The sequence below is a fragment of the Paroedura picta genome, chromosome 1 (assembly GCF_049243985.1).
Source record: "Paroedura picta isolate Pp20150507F chromosome 1, Ppicta_v3.0, whole genome shotgun sequence".
Lineage (NCBI taxonomy): Eukaryota > Metazoa > Chordata > Lepidosauria > Squamata > Gekkonidae > Paroedura > Paroedura picta.
The window spans coordinates 176,280,679-176,296,453 of NC_135369.1; the positions used below are offsets into that span (position 1 = coordinate 176,280,679).

The window sequence follows — 15,775 nt, forward strand, 5'->3', positions numbered from 1 at the left end:
TTTGCGCCCCACTGGAGGGCGCAAACACGCATGCGTGGCAGCTCCACGCAAACACGCATGCACAGAGCTTCCACGCATGCCAGTGGCCACGCCTGCCTCTCCCCCCCCCCCCGAAGCGAGAAGCTAGCCGGAAGTGACATCACCACCTGCACCCTTCTTTTACTCCCTTGTCCCGCCTTTACTACTACTACAGCAGCCCTGCCTCATGTAAGCTGGAAAGAATGGCAGGAGCTGAGAAGCTGTCAGAATCACATGATTACTGCCATGATTTATGTTTGACCTGAGCGGTTCCATCTTGTATCTGTGTGTTCATGTCTCCTTTGCTGTGTAACCCTGAAATGCTTGTGTAGTGATTTGGTAACTGTAACAACTATTCCAGACTGTGTTATCTCTGAGAATGGTAGCTGGGAATAGTAGCTTCAAGTAGATGTGAAACACCTGAGGCTGAAGACGGGCCTGTTATCATCTTGGGCGGGAGGCCCAGGATGGCACCTGCAGGTGGGGGCTTTCAGCCTCTGGGAAATTGTCCGGTTTTGGGCGGGGAGATTGAACCTGTAAAAGGGTATGTATTTCAAGTACTGATCAGATTTGACTAGGTATCTGAACTGCTATGCAATAAAGGCTTTCTATTAATCCAGAAGTTTTGTTGCTAGTCTATCAGCCTGCCAGAAGCCAGCCCAGACCCCTGGATAATGCACAACCAACTCTCCCCCCCCCCCTTTGATTTTTATACCCACTGAGCCCTCTGGGAGGCGGCAGCCAGTTCTTTAGCTTGTGGCTAAGTCCATTAAGGTAGGAGGGAAAAGGTCGCGGACCCCCTCTGGACCTCCTGTGGACACCCAGGGGTCTACAGACCCCCAGTTGGGAATCCCTGCTCTAGATAGAAGAACCGTTTTAAAAGCAGCCAAGATTATAAATAGGCCTAGTATTAAACCCCTGACAATTAATGAACAAAGCAGCAAAGAAGATTACTGCCTTAGGATGCTTTAGGATGCTTAGGGCTGATCCTGCGTTGAGCAGGGGGTTGGACTAGATGGCCTGTATGGCCCCTTCCAACTCTATTATTCTATGATTCTAAGAAATTAACAGAAAGAGTTGAATTTGGACTGGAAAGACAAAAAGCGAACTTTTAAAAACTGTCAAAACTAGACATTTTCAATTTAAAAACTTACAACAAAAAAAGAAGAGGCATTCTCCCCCAGACATTAAAAGCCATTAAAAGTGTGTACAACTAGACAAGGTAACATTTCACCATGCATGGACCTTCTGCACTTTTTTTTCCAATGAGAACTTTCCTGCTTCTACCAGCAAAACTGATCAGGTGGAGATGGTAGATACATCAAGCAAGGGCATTTTCTGTACGAGAAATCCGGCCCGGCACAGGGCTTGTCCAGTCATGGGGCTAACTTCCGCTTCTGGACAATGACGCTGTTCCGCAGCGGTCCCAGGCCTGGCGTGACACAGGCCTCATTTGCATTCCCTTGCCACAGGACAACTGAGGCCCTGCATGACACCAGGCCTGGGACTGCCCCGGACCTTTGCTGACGTCGTCCGAAAGCGGAAATTAGCCCCGTGACCGGACAAGCAGTGTGCCAAGCCAAACTCCTGGTGCGGAAAAGGTCACAAGCAGGCAGATATATGGAAAAACTGGAAATCTACACATACTAACCTTCCTGAACTGAGAGTGCCATCGGATTTCTACTCGAAGACTGCAAGAGCTTCTGATAGTTTTGCGCATTTTGATCAAACAGCTGAACAAGAAGAGCACAGGTCTTTTCATATTCACATCTGCTAACGGTACACAGCTGCTCCAACTGCTGAAATACAGTGGCCGTATCGTCTAAGGGATCTTCTAAGCCATCTCTGCAACATATACAACGATAGAATAGTGAGGAAACGTAAAACACGCTACGTAACTGGATTTGGCAGGGGCATAAACGTAAACATTCCGGCTTAGATTTTGAAGTCAGCCGCTAACGGGAATCACACCCGAATCTTGTCTCTCAGTTTCCTTCTAAAACCTATGCTCCAATGGCAAAAGTGAAACTATTGACAGAACCTAACAATGGACACCTGGTGAACTACTTTCATTCTTAGCGAGGCACGGGAAGCAGCCCAATCTCGGACTGGAGCGGACTGATTTTTGGAGGCATTTTCCTCCTCATGAGTGAAATCAATGCAGTTAGCCTAATGCAAAAAAAACAAACAAAAAACCCCCCAAAAAAAACAACCACCCCATAAATGAATATAGTATTCTATTACATCTGAAACAGTACAGTTGTACTCAAGAAGATTACTTCATATTACCTTATAACCACAGGGACAGATTCCAGTCTAGAAGTAATATACGCCTTTGTGATCTCAGGTGCATACATATCTAAGAGATGGGGTTCTGATGATTTCACAAAAGGCACTGAGGCAACCATTCTCTGCCAAAGAGTTAGCAAATAATGAACGCTGTTTGGTGCAAACTCCCAGTGCTGCAAAGAAACAAATAAGATTTTCATTAGAGTATGTTTTAGCCCAATGTGAGCAATTACAAACAACGTAATGCTTGCTACCACTGTTATTTATTATTTGTTTCCAAGTCTCAAAATTAGAACCAAAACCCCATGATGTTATGTAAAACGGCAAAGAGCGATACGGCCCATCAAGTTGATGATCTCGTAAAACGATGTGAGCGGCACACGTTAAGACGACACTTGACTTTCAATAAAACCACCTTTATCCAAGGAGCTACGACCCTCCCCCTCCTCCTGCCCCCGTATTTTATTTGAAAGATAGCAGAATATTTCTGTCACTTTCCTACCTGCAAGCTAGTAATGGTGAAGCTGGCTATCAGTCTAATAACTTCTGGGTAATCTTTCACGACGATTAGCTCGCCCAACTGGTAATTTGTTTTCAATCGAGCCAGGAATCGGCAGAATTCGTGGTAATTTCCGGGGTCAGACAAGCCCTACGTACCAAAGCCAAAAAGAGGACTGTTGTAAGAGTAATTGTTTAGTTGTCACAGATACATATTCTTCTCAACAGGTGTGGCATGCTATTTAAAATAGCTGTCTCTCCCCCAAATTATCTGCATGTCCTTAATGGGATCCGGGAAAAGATTACAGAGGTGATTCAAGACAAGAGACAGAAAAGAAGAACAAGAACAAACGTGCAACATATTTAGAAAATAAGAGGGGGTTTTTGTATCCCGCTTTTTACTACCCAGAGGTTTACAATCACCTACACTTCCTCTCCCCACAACAGACACCCAGCGAGACAGGTGAGGCTAATACCTAGAATCATAGGATAACAGAGTTGGGAGGGGCCATACAAGCCATCTAGCCCAACCCCCTGCTCAATACAGGATCAGCCCAAAGCATCCATAATCAGTATCTGTCCAGACGCTCCTTGAGGACTGCCAAAGCTTTCAATGTATGGCTGTTTAGCGAACTCGCAACCATTCTTTAAGGCTTCCTTTTAATACAAAAAGTATAGGACAGTGTGGCCAAACTGTGGCTCTCCAGATCTTCATGAACATCTAAAAAGGTAAAGGTAAAGGTATCCCCTGTGCAAGCACCGGGTCATGTCTGACCCTTGGGGCGACACCCTCTAGCGTTTTCATGGCACCTTTCATGAACATCTAAAAGGTAAAGGTATCCTCTGTGCAAGCACTGGGTCATGTCTGACCTTTGGGGTGACGCCCTCTAGCGTTTTCACGGCAGACTCAATACGGGGTGGTTTGCCATTCCCTTCCCCATTTATCCCCCAGAAGCAAGCTGGGTACTCATTTTACCGACCTCGGAAGGATGGAAGGCTGAGTCAACCTGGAGCTGGCTGCTGGGATCGAACTCCCAACCTCATGGGCAGAGCTTTCAGACAACATTTCTGCTGCCTTACCACTCTGCGCCACACGAGGCTCTGTTCATGAACATCTAGAGAGCCACAATTTGGCAACGCTGGTATAGGAGATGTTTAGCCAGACACTGCACAGGATTCCTCCCATTTCCTGGCAATGCCTTCCCCTTCCTGTAAAATCTGCACGATTTACAGATGGGGGTGGGAAGGACAAGACTCTGAAAGCTCGTTTTCAGTCTTGAGAATAGACTTCCTTGTGGGGACTCATTAGCTGAGACAAAATCTGAGATGTCTTAAGGAATGTGGAAATGGTATCTGGAACTGGTGACGCAAATTAAAAATCTGTACCTGAGGATTTCCTAGTATTCTTTTCACTCCCTTGATCAGGTTACCGAGGTACTTGGCGCGTTCTGGATTGCTAAATAAGGATCTCCGGGTAGAAGCAAATTGAACTAAACAAGAAAGTGCCTGGAAAGAAAACAAGCATGGGAGAAATCAAACGCACCGGAAGCAACAAACGCATTGCTACCGTACTAATTCTAGCTGTTAGTTTAGAAGACCCTCTACATTCGTTTGAAACAATGGCCAGAGTTATCGCATATAAGGCAAAGTAGATGGTTCCGCACCTAGCGATAGGACAGCGAAATGGGGCATTCACACAAAAAGCAGGGGGTTATGGACCCTCAGGAGACTCCTGAGCTATGCAGGGGGAGGCAAAATACTTGTATGCACATCAAGTGAGCACTCTGCCCTCCAGGAGTCACAAAACGTTGAGGCGAGGACAAGGGGGCCTGACAAGCTTGAAGCTTTTGTTATCATGGAAAGGAGAGCTGGGGAAATCATTGGGACAAACACCGGCAGACCCTAACACTCTTCCTCATATCCCAGTCCAGACTGCTAGAGTCTTTTAAAGCAGGGGTAGTCATCCTGCGGTCCTCCAGATGTCCATGGACTACAATTCCCATGAGCCCCTGCCAGCATTTGCATGTAGTCCATGAACCTCTGGAGGACCACAGGTTGACTACCCCTGTTTGAAAGGACTACGGCCCCCTTTGGAGTTAAACAGCGTCCACAAGGTTATTTATTAGGATCGGGAGAGGGGAAAATCATACGTGGGCGACTGGGAAGTTGCTCATCTATGCCCCAAAGCTCAGCATCACATTTTGTATGTGATCGCCATGGAGTCTTACAGCCATTCGACTGCAGTAAGTTTCCCGTGGCAACTTAATGTTGAAACATCCTGCCCCCCCCCCCCCCCGCCGAATGCTGTTTTTCCAACTCAAAAGGACCCCAGAAAGGCAGTATTATTCCCATCAGAGGGCTGCACGTGCATTGAAGTGGTATTGGGGGGGGGGGGGAAGAGGAGCTCCCCTCCCACCCCGCACCACAGTCCAAACCAGAATCAGGCCCCTGCTGTATTTCTTGAGTTGCCACATCTTGCTGACATCCCGTTGAATGTTCCTGTTGGAATTAGGTGTTACTTGTAACCTGTTTTGGGCCTAAGATTTGCTCAACATTTGCATTGGGATCATTGCTTCAGATGACAGGCAAAAGCTCACATTTCTGAGAGTTCCCACCCCTGCCCTACAGAAAGCAACTTGGTACAAGTACAAAGCTGGCAAAGCTCTCTCTCTCTCTCTCTGATGGGTTGTTTTGCTTTTAACCTGGGATTTTTCTCATGTGGGGAAGGAAGCTTTAGAAAATTAACCCCCTTCCTGGAGCAGAAATGACACTATTTACTCTACCACCTTATGATGTCACATTGGTTGACTTTCTTGATAAACACGGCTGTCGAATTTCTTACCATGAGGGGGGAAAATGGAATGCCTGTTCTGGTACTTTCAGCATATATTTGTTAGGGGAACTGTCTGCCAGATATGTTTTGCAAACCAGATATGCTTTGGGGAAAGGACTGCACAATTTTTGTTAGATGTGGACTTATATCCCGCACCTGCACCCTTCGCTGCCTCCTTCCTGACTTGATGGGACAACATATAGATAAAACTAGATGTCAAAAGCTGTCTTTTCACACAGCCACAGGGGGACTCACCAGTGGGAGGCTGTTCCAAAGTCTGGGGGTCACCACAGAGAAGGCTCTAGCACTACCTGCTGTGCCTGTAAAAGAGGTGGGACTACAAGAAGGCTCTCTCAGTTACTACAGACTCTGAGGGAGCAGTTGTCCCCATTGTGAACTTTGTGCTGTCTGTCATATTAACATGCTGCTAAGTCAGTGGCTCTCAACCTGGGGGTCGGGACACCTTTGGGGGTTGAATGACCCTTTCACAGGGGTTGTGGCAGGGCAAGAAGCTTGGGCAGGAGGCACCATCTACACAACAGCCTTGCAGGGTAGATCGAGATAGAGCGTTCGTCTGTCTGGAGCAGCGGAAAAGAGCGAGATCGGCATGGTGGGACAAGAGGCAGAACTGAACTGAGAAACCCTGGGGGAAAAAAAACCAATTTATATACAATCATGAACCACAGATCTTCACGCCATTAGTCAGTTTCGGTTTGATTTCTGTGAAAGAACACTTGCCTAATTTTATGGTTGGGGGTCACCACAACATCAGGAACTGTATTAAAGGGTCGCGGGCATTAGGGAGGTTGAGAACCACTGTGCTAAGTCATGACCAAGTCAGGCACAGAGAGACCACTCCATCATCCAAAGATAGAGCCGCCCAGCACCGAAGCCCCACTGATTTCAAGATGAATTAGATGCGCTCAGATTTCTCCACACTGTGTCAGCGAATCCATGACCACGGGAGTGAATTTTCAGATGTGTTGTGCATTTTTTGGGCTTCAATTGTTCAGTAAATGTGTGCCAAAAAGGATGATAACTTTTCAGAAAGCATTGCCTTCTTTTATCATTTCACGGTTCTCAAAGACATACTTACTAACTGCGACAGCATCGATGGGAGGGAATGATACAGATCAAAGAAGAGGTCCAAAGTCTCCGGCTCCAGGAAGACTAAGTGAAAGAGGGATTTGTTTACTTCATTTCATCAGAAAATGTACTGGGTACAGCAAGTTTCACTGGCACAGCCACATTTATTTAAAAGGGCAGGGCAGGGGGGAGAATTAACCATTTTAAAGTTTAATTAACACAGGCAAGATAGCAGTCCGCAAGCTACAAATAAATCATGGACAAAACATAAACTGACCCTGATGATAATAAAGGACGTCTAATTAAGCTGTAAGAGCCTCTTGTGGCGCAGAGTGGTAAGGCAGCAGAGATGCAGTCTGAAAGCTTTGCCCATGAGGCTGGGAGTTCAATCCCAGCAGCCGGCTCAAGGTCGACTCAGCCTTCCATCCTTCCGAGGTCGGTAAAATGAGTACCCAGCTTGCTGGGGGGGGTAAATGGTAATGACTGGGGAAGGGAATGGCAAACCACCCCGTATTGAGTCTGCCGTGAAAATGCTAGAGGGCGTCACCCCAAGGGTCAGACATGACCCAGTGCTTGCACAGGGGATACCTTTACCTTTAATTAAGCTATAGCTTTATCCTCAGCTCATGAATTCATGCAAATTCTAACAGTGCTGCAAATAATATTTAAGTCCCCGCATGCCATTGCTCATCCTTGTTTGACTGAGCAGTAGGATAAAAGTAAAAAAAAAAAAAAAACAGAACAAAGTTGCAGATGCTGTGATGTCACTTCCAGGTGACTGTTCATGGCATTCTAGGAACTTTCATAACCTCTGTGATCTTTATACAAACTGGGGGCCATTCCAGCGGGAGGGGGGTATTTCTAAGTATTCTTGTCAATGAGGCAATGAGTCTCAGCTCCTCCCACCACCCCCTTCCAGTTTTATTTATATGTTAACTCCCAGCCACTCAGGAATCCCTTCCAGGGCCGTCAAGAAACCCTGTAGTATACAATCAGAGATTCCACTGTGAATATGTTGACCTCATAACGCCATGAAACTAACCAGATCAGATCTGGCTATCTCAAAGACAATTCAGACTGCAGATTCATTTTTAAGGATTTAAGCATTTTTTAAAATATAAATTGTTTTATGGTTTTTATTGTTTATTGAATATATTTGTTTTATTGAATTGTTTAAGTGCCCCGAGATGGATATGCCAAGAGGGGCAGGCATAGAAATTGAATAATTAATTAAGCAATCAATTAATACTTGAACGTTCTCACGCAATGGGTAATATGGAGCTTCCCTTTGAAAAAGACACTTTCCAAACTGGATGCTATTACCTTATTAGTGAGATCTCGATGCAGGACTATTACACAAACACACAAGACTACTACAACCACCCATGCTCCCAATGTAAACACATTTAAGATTAATTTACTTATACTACATCATACATAAACGCAAATTAAAAGTGAAATTCAGTTGCCAATCCACCTACACCCATATTTTTTTGTATGGCTTGGGGGGGGGGGGGGGGAAGAGGCAGGCGCAGCTGCTGGCGGCCCGGTACTGAGGCCTTCACAGCCCGGGGGTTGACGACCCCCGCCATAAAGCATGCAGCCAACAGGTAGGTAGCCCAATGAGCGCTTCTAAATGTACCCAACAGTCCATAGCAAGCATCACTGGGTCAGAACTCTCAAATCTGCTAAGAATGTGAATTACTTGCTCAATGTAGACTCCATTAAGGCTTCAGGCTCGAACTGGGTGCCCTGATGTTCAATTTGGTTTAGTTTCATTCAACACACAATGACTGTGCAAAATCCAAGTATCGGCAGCTTTTGGCTCTTAAAGAACTCTGCATGGCCTATAAGTTCGAGGCGAAATCTACATACCAGCTTCTGAAATGCCAGCATTAATTACTTCTTCCGTATTAAACTGTCCATCCCTAGTAGCATTGCCAACTCCGGGTTGGGAAATTTCTGGAGAAGGGGGGGTGCAGATTCTAGGGAGAGGAGGGACTTCAGTGGGGTATAATCCTGGAGAGTCCATCTTCCAAAGCAGGCATTTTCTCCAGGGGAACTGATCTCTAATATGGAAAAGAACTGTAATTCCAAGAGATGCCCAGGTCCCACCTGGACCCTGGCAGCCCTAATTCCCAGCCTTACTTGCTGAGTCCCTTCCTGCTGATTACTTTTTTTTTTTGAGGGGGGGAAATTTTCCATCCTCATTTGCTATAAGACACAATACCAGCAATTCACTCTCATTGACGGCAGGAGTCAAAGGATGCAGAAGACACATCCGTGACAGAAAGATGATCGCCTTCATCTTGGCTACGGTCTCTTCCAAGTGCGTGATGATGTTTTTATGAAGTTCTTCCGCACGCAGCGGAGCACTCTTTGGGGGGAAATTCACTGAACCGTTTACGCTTTATTTCTTTCCCCAAGAAGGAAAAGGCATCACCTATAACACAGAACTCCTAATACATCAAAGGGAGATGACTCCAGTGACAGAGGACATTGCGGGAGAATTATAGTGCTGCCACAGGATATATTGGACAGCAGATAAAGGTTTGGATTTCTGTTTCTGGTTGGTGCGTTGTTACTCAGCTACGGGAATTGATGAATAGTTAGCAGAAGGAATGCTTCTAAATCCCCCAAAAATATATATATATATCAGCCTACAGATGAAGAACCAGTGAGGTGAGTAGAGTACTGTACTATGAGAGGTGGGTCTAAGCCAGACTTTCTCAACCAGGGTTTCGTGAAACCCTGGGGGGTTCTTGACGGCCATGGAAGGGCTTCCCGAATGGGTGGGAGTTAATTAATTTTATATATATATTTGAAATTTGTTAAAGATTTATTGGGTGATATAACTATATATGGTCATGTCAACCTCCCCTCCAAAAAATGGCCAATGATGGGCCTGGCTGGAGGGGGTAGGAAGAAGAAGAAGAGTTGGTTCTTATATGCTGCTTTTCTCTACCCGAAGGAGGCTCAAAGCAGCTTGCATTCGCCTTCCCTTCCTCTCCCCACAACAGACACCCTGTGAGGTGGGTGAGGCTGAGAGAGCTCTGATATTATTGAAGAAGAAGAGTTGGTTCTTATATGCCGCTTTTCTCTACCCAAAGGAGGCTCAAAGTGGCTTGCATTCACCTTCCCTTTCCTCTCCCCACAACAGACACCCTGTGAGGGAGGTGAGGCTGAGAGAGCCCTGATATCACTAAGCGGTCAGAACAGCTTTATCAGTGCTGTGTTGAGCCCAAGGTCACCCAGCTGGCTGCATGTGGGGAGTGCAGAATCGAACCCGGCACACCAGATTAGAAGTCCGCACTCCTAACCACTACACCAAACTGGAAGGGGAGAGGCCCTTGGCGGGTGTGTACACAGCAATGCTTCCCAACAATATTCTGCACAATTGGGCCACTTCTGGAGTTTCTCAAAGCCTGAGGAATGTTTGAATGGTAGAAAGGTTGAGAAAGGTTCGTCTAAGCCCCCACGCTGCCCTGAAGCTCACTGGGAGATTTGGGTCAATTTTGACACATTCAGTTTACCTTATCTCAGAGGATGCTGTGATGATAAAATTCAGAAATAGTGGGATAAAAATCTGACAGATTACATCAAAAGGGAGATTTAAAACTCCCAAGAAGCTTCACAACCTGAAGTCTCATACATGAGAAAGAAAATTATGGTCTCCTCTCTTTAATATTAAGGGCATGGATTCAACTAACATCAGTCGTGTGTAATCCAAAGCTGATGCTGCTGTTCTGACCATCCTATTCTGGGTCAGTTAAACAAAGCCCAATTCTGATTTCTCCCTGTTACCTTTCAAAATCTCCCTATGCCAAACTGAGATTTTGTGCTTACATAATCCCCTCAAAAACTCTGGAAACGGATGCTGGTTTTACAATGACGCATCATAAACTCAGCGTACTAAATGTTATAACAATATTGTTATAACAATACTGTTATTTGTACTGTTTTTCTCCAGTTCCATGTAAACAGCCCTGAGCCTCAGGGGAAGGTGGTGGGTGGGTGGGTGGGTGGGTGGATGAATGGATGAATGGATGAATGGATGAATGGATGAATGAATGAATGAATGAATGAATGAATGAATGAATGAATGAATGAATGAATGAATGAATGAATACTTCTGGCCAGCATTTCTGAAAGCTTCTGAAATGGAACCCACTGCTGGACTTACAGTACTTTGAGGGATCCACGTGCATAGTAATGCCCAACATTACTCTGCCTCTCCCCAACATAAAACGTGGGAATCTCACGCCTGACAACTCGGAACAAGTCTCTATCTTTTTGCTTTCATGCTTTGTTTGTTTTAAACATTCATTTCAACCTTTCTCCCCGAAGGGAACCCAAAGTGGCTTACATCCAGCTTCTCCCCTTCATTTTATCCTAACAACCCTGCGAGGTAGGTTAGGCTGAGAGAGCGTGACTGGTCCGAGGTCACCCGGCAAGTTTCAATGGCACAAGTGGGGATTCAAACCCGGGTCTCTCGGATACTACTCCAGCACTCTTAACCACTGTACCACGCTGGCTTTGCTTAGTACTGACCAGGTTTTCTTTTCTGCTGACCAGCAAGCTGTATTTCACAGCAATTTCAAGGCCAAGTCAATCTGCTGCCAAGCCTCCCCTTCCAGCTCACCCTATTCCTCCTCCCCTCCCCTGGCCTCGAACCCCACTTGCAAGAGCATCACAGCCTCTTTGGGAGCCCAGCCCAGAGTCGGAGAATCACAGCTTTAGGCCATTAGCCTTGCTCGTACTTACTTGATCTCCAGTTGGTTGGGATCTGTACAGTGCATAGATCGTCCGCGGACTCGTCTGCCGAACTGCCGATGAAGTCAAAGTTAAGACAACTGAGGACGAGTTTCAAAAGGTGCATCGCTAGACTCTGCTGCTGTTGGTCCTGGAGATTTAGCGGCTTTGCCAGCATCTACGCCGAAAGAAACGCAAAAGAGCATCGGTCTCATTGCCTGTTGGTCAACCGGCCGCAACTTGGTTCTTCTCTCGCTGTGCAGAAAACAAGCCCAGCACCTCCCCAACCCATCTTTATGAATAAAAACCAATTAAATCAATCGTGCATAAATAGGGACTGAGTGAGCCAGCTGACCTGCATGTAAGAGCCATACAAAGTTGTGCTCACCCCTAAATACTGACGCCCTATGCCATACATTTTGGACACCGTATTCACACTGCATTTGTTCGAGCCAAGAGCAAGGGGGTCAAGTAGCCTGAAAGTCACAGGCAAACCACTAGCTTTTTAATGACACTACAGCTAACCATGTCAAAGTTTAGGGTGAAGAGCTCAGTCACTGAGTGGTATCTTTGGCAGAGACCTGCTGGATTAGACCTCAGCCAAAATGGGGGGAGGATAATTTCTGGAAAAGCTTTGGACTTGCCAAAAACAACCCCCCTTTTTAGCAATTAGAGGGGCATAAACAGGCTTAAATGGCTACCTATTCAATGTGAGGGCAAGAATCACTGCCCCCATTATGAACCGGCAGCAGAGAACAGGAGCAATACTGCAGGGAAGAGGGTAGGCAGTTGGTTCTTTTCAGACCCCTCCTTTACACCACAATGCTCATTTTGAAGCACGGCCCTGTACAACAGGCATGCTTCCTCCCACCCATTATCCACCGATGTTCTAACACGTCAAAAACAGCTTCAGATCGCTCGGGACTATTGATGTAATTGTGCAAATAATCAACTAAGGAGCTCTGTTCTTTTATCTATCATATTTCCATCCCCCCCTTCCCTTGAAAATCTCCGAACAGAAACACGGTCTTCTTTGGTCCTCACAAAAACCCTGCGAGTTGGTTGGCTGAGACTTTTTCATGGCCATCCAATGGGCTCCTTGGCCTAGAGCTGAACATGGCTTCCCCATCTTGCAGCCATCAAATGCCTTCTGTGCCCTTGTTAGGTCAGGTGGGGATGAAGGAAATAGTGGCAGCTTGTCACTTCCCCATCGAAGCCCATTTGGGGACTATGGCTGGCAGCACATGCCCATTCTGGTCGCAAACACAACATCGGAACCTGCTGAGGGCACATGCCAAGGCTGGGCAGGCAGACTGTTCCCGGCTTCCCTCCAAGCCAGGCAGAGACTGCCTTGTCTGCTCTGTTCATAGAGTGTGAAGGATCACAACGTTGATGCAGCAGCTAACCTACCAGGTTCTGGACTCCCCAAAGAAACGAATCACTGGCAGCAAAAGTAATTTGGTTTCTTTAGCAGGAACCAATCGCCACAGCCAGTTAAATGAGCTGGGGGACTGTGTAGACTAGGCAGGAGCGAGCAAGTGCGGAGTCCCTCTCCTATTCACTTCCAGGAAGACAGCACATCAGTGAACCTAGTGGAACCACGCAGGGAGAGACGTTTGCTTCCTGTATCTAACTATGCCAGCTTCAGCAGCTCTGCCAAACCGCCACTCCCAAATGCCCCTGTAAACCTGACTGCCTATTCCTCGTGACACTGGGTCAGCAAACTTACTCGATCAAAAGCACAATAGCCTTGCTAGACGCAAGCTAATCTCGCTCAACGGCCACAGCGCATGAGCCTCTTACACAGTACACCGCCCAGGGAATCTGTGCTGACATACCATACCTTTAGAATCATAGAATGATAGAATCATAGAGTTGGAAGGGGCCATACAGGCCATCTAGTCCAACCTCCTGCTCAACGCAGGATCAGCCCAAAGCTTCCTAAAGCATCCAAGAAAAGTGTGTATCCAACCTTTGCTTGAAGACTGCCAGTGAGGGGTCACCACCTCCTTAGGCAGCCTATTCCACTGCTGAACTACTCCGACTGTGAAATTCTTTTCCTGATATCTAGCCTATATCGTTGTACTTGTAGCTTAAACCCATTACTGAGCATCCTTTCCTCTGCAGCCAATGGAAACAGCATCCTGCCCTCCTCCAAATGACAACCTTTCAAATACTTAAAGAGGGCTATCATGTCCCCCTCTCAACCTCCTTTTCTCAAGGCTGAACACTCCCAAGTCCCTCAACCTATCTTCATAGGGCTTGGTCCCTTGGCCCCAGATCATCCTCGTCGCTCTCCTCTGTACCCTTTCAATTTTATCCACGTCCTTCTTTATTATACTGATTAGCATCTGGGCCTACCTCTTTCAGCAGAGAGCACGCCAGCATCAAAATGTCTTTTAATGTGGTGTCCCGGAATGAGGTAGCTATTTTTCGATGCTTTGACGAAGGTCTAGAATAATCAACCTGGGGGGGTGGAAATATTATTGCTGAAGAACCAATACATCTTTGTTCGGGCTTGTTACAACATATTGCTAGCATGTAAGCTAGCAGACATATATTATAGCGTGACAACATTTTTATGTGCAAACCCGGATGGCCTAGGCTAGCCCAATCTCATCAGATCAAGGACGTTAAGCAGGGTCAGCCCTGGTCGGTATTTGGATGGGAGACCACCAAGAAAGTCCAGGGATACTGTGTAGAGAGGACAATGGCAGATGACCACTTTTAGTCTCTTGCCTTGAAAACCTTGTGGGGTTGCCATAAATTGGCTGTTACTTCACACACACATAGACTGTTTACGCACTGGAGGTTTCATGCTGAGCTGCAGCCTGGAGTTAGTCATGGCAGGTTGCCCCACCTCTCCCTGCACCCACACGGGGGAGCATTTGGCCCGTTGCTCTTCATCCACCCCCGATTTGTGCTAGGGCAATGAAGTTCCCAGTGCGTAAACGGCCATACAGACTCACACACACAGCATTTTTATGAAACTTTTTCCGCAGCACGAGTATTTATTTTAGTCTATGTTTGAACTATCATTTCCCTCCACCCTGTTCATCGTTGTGCCAAACTGACCATAGACCTGTGAATACAGGGTACAGGGTAGCATCCATGTGACACGTACGATTGTCTGGAATGACTTTGAATTGTTGTTGTGATTCTAGCAGTAAGTAATTGTTCTAATTGAATGACTTTGAAGGTAAGTTCTCTGAAATTAGACGGGGCAACAGAGTTCCAAATTGCTGTATAAACATAAAAGGCTAAGGCCTAAGTGGGCGGAGAGTGGGCAGGACCAGTCCAGGTCAGGGCCTAACTGGAAGGTGCAAAGTGCCTTCCGATTGGAAACTCACCAGGACAGACCAGAGTTCCAGCCAGTCAGAAGGCGCGAAGCCAAAGTTCTGACGAAGCCAAAGTATAAAAAACCTTACTAAGGTCAAGACTGCTGTGCAAAGAGAGACTTCCTCTTATGGTTGCCAGCTTCCATGTGAGGCACTCTACCCCACCTCCCTCATGGAGAGTCTGCTTTGGGGAGAGGAAGGGAAGACGATTGGGAAATGCTTTGAGACACCTGAGGCCTGCTGGGAAAAGGTGTTTATAAACTGCTTTGAGACTCCTTTGGGTAGTAAACAACAAGGTACAAAAGTCCAGTTCTTCTTCTAAGGAGCAACCATGAAAGAAGCATGTGGACACATACCATTTTATCAACAGTGAAAAAATGGAGTCAGAAGGAACAGGGTGGACACCTGTATACTGTGACTACCCCATGTGTATTAGGACAGGGGGACATTTCGGTGTCTGTGGCCTAATTCACACAAGAAAGGAAATGACGCAGAACTGGGAAGAATTGGTTGCCATGTAATCTTCCCCTAAGAAGAGTCTCCAGTATGATTTTCCCTTCAGATATCTGAAGACATAGCTCTGGAAAGCTCATATGTAATCACTATGCCACAATTCCCAAAGGTCAGTCCTCTCCCACACTCAACGGACATTCCACACCACAGGTTCTTGACACCCATATCTCCACACCCATGCCCTCATTTGCCACCACGCCACCACAACCTCCCACATAACACACACATTCAATTCCTCCCCTTCCTCTTCCCACTGCCAAGCTCTAACGCCCATTGTATTCTTGGATACAACGGGCTTTGCCCCTAGTGCATGTAATAATTCAGATAGAAGTAAATTATCCCAGAGCACTGCAAAAATAACAAGCAATACACTGATGCAAAATAATCTGTCCTATTTTCCAGAGTAGAACTAGTTCTAGAAAATATGGCTCAGTTCTCATTTTCCTCG

General features: G+C 46.4%; 1 protein-coding gene across 2 annotated transcripts in view; it reads right to left on the reverse strand.

Annotated features, from left to right (window-relative positions):
• Window positions 1-15,775, reverse strand: part of RANBP17 (RAN binding protein 17) — a 270,399-nt gene that overhangs the window by 227,606 nt on the left and 27,018 nt on the right. For both annotated transcript variants that reach the window (XR_013226934.1, XM_077312908.1), the window contains exons 6-12: window positions 13,838-13,942; window positions 11,489-11,654; window positions 6,735-6,808; window positions 4,192-4,311; window positions 2,810-2,956; window positions 2,308-2,480; window positions 1,670-1,863 (exon numbers count right to left, since the gene is read on the reverse strand). Coding sequence is in view for 1 of the 2 variants with exons in the window: in XM_077312908.1 (XP_077169023.1) it covers window positions 1,670-1,863; window positions 2,308-2,480; window positions 2,810-2,956; window positions 4,192-4,311; window positions 6,735-6,808; window positions 11,489-11,654; window positions 13,838-13,942 (979 nt within the window). In the remaining variant the exon portion in view is untranslated. The remainder of the gene's footprint in view (window positions 1-1,669; window positions 1,864-2,307; window positions 2,481-2,809; window positions 2,957-4,191; window positions 4,312-6,734; window positions 6,809-11,488; window positions 11,655-13,837; window positions 13,943-15,775) is intronic.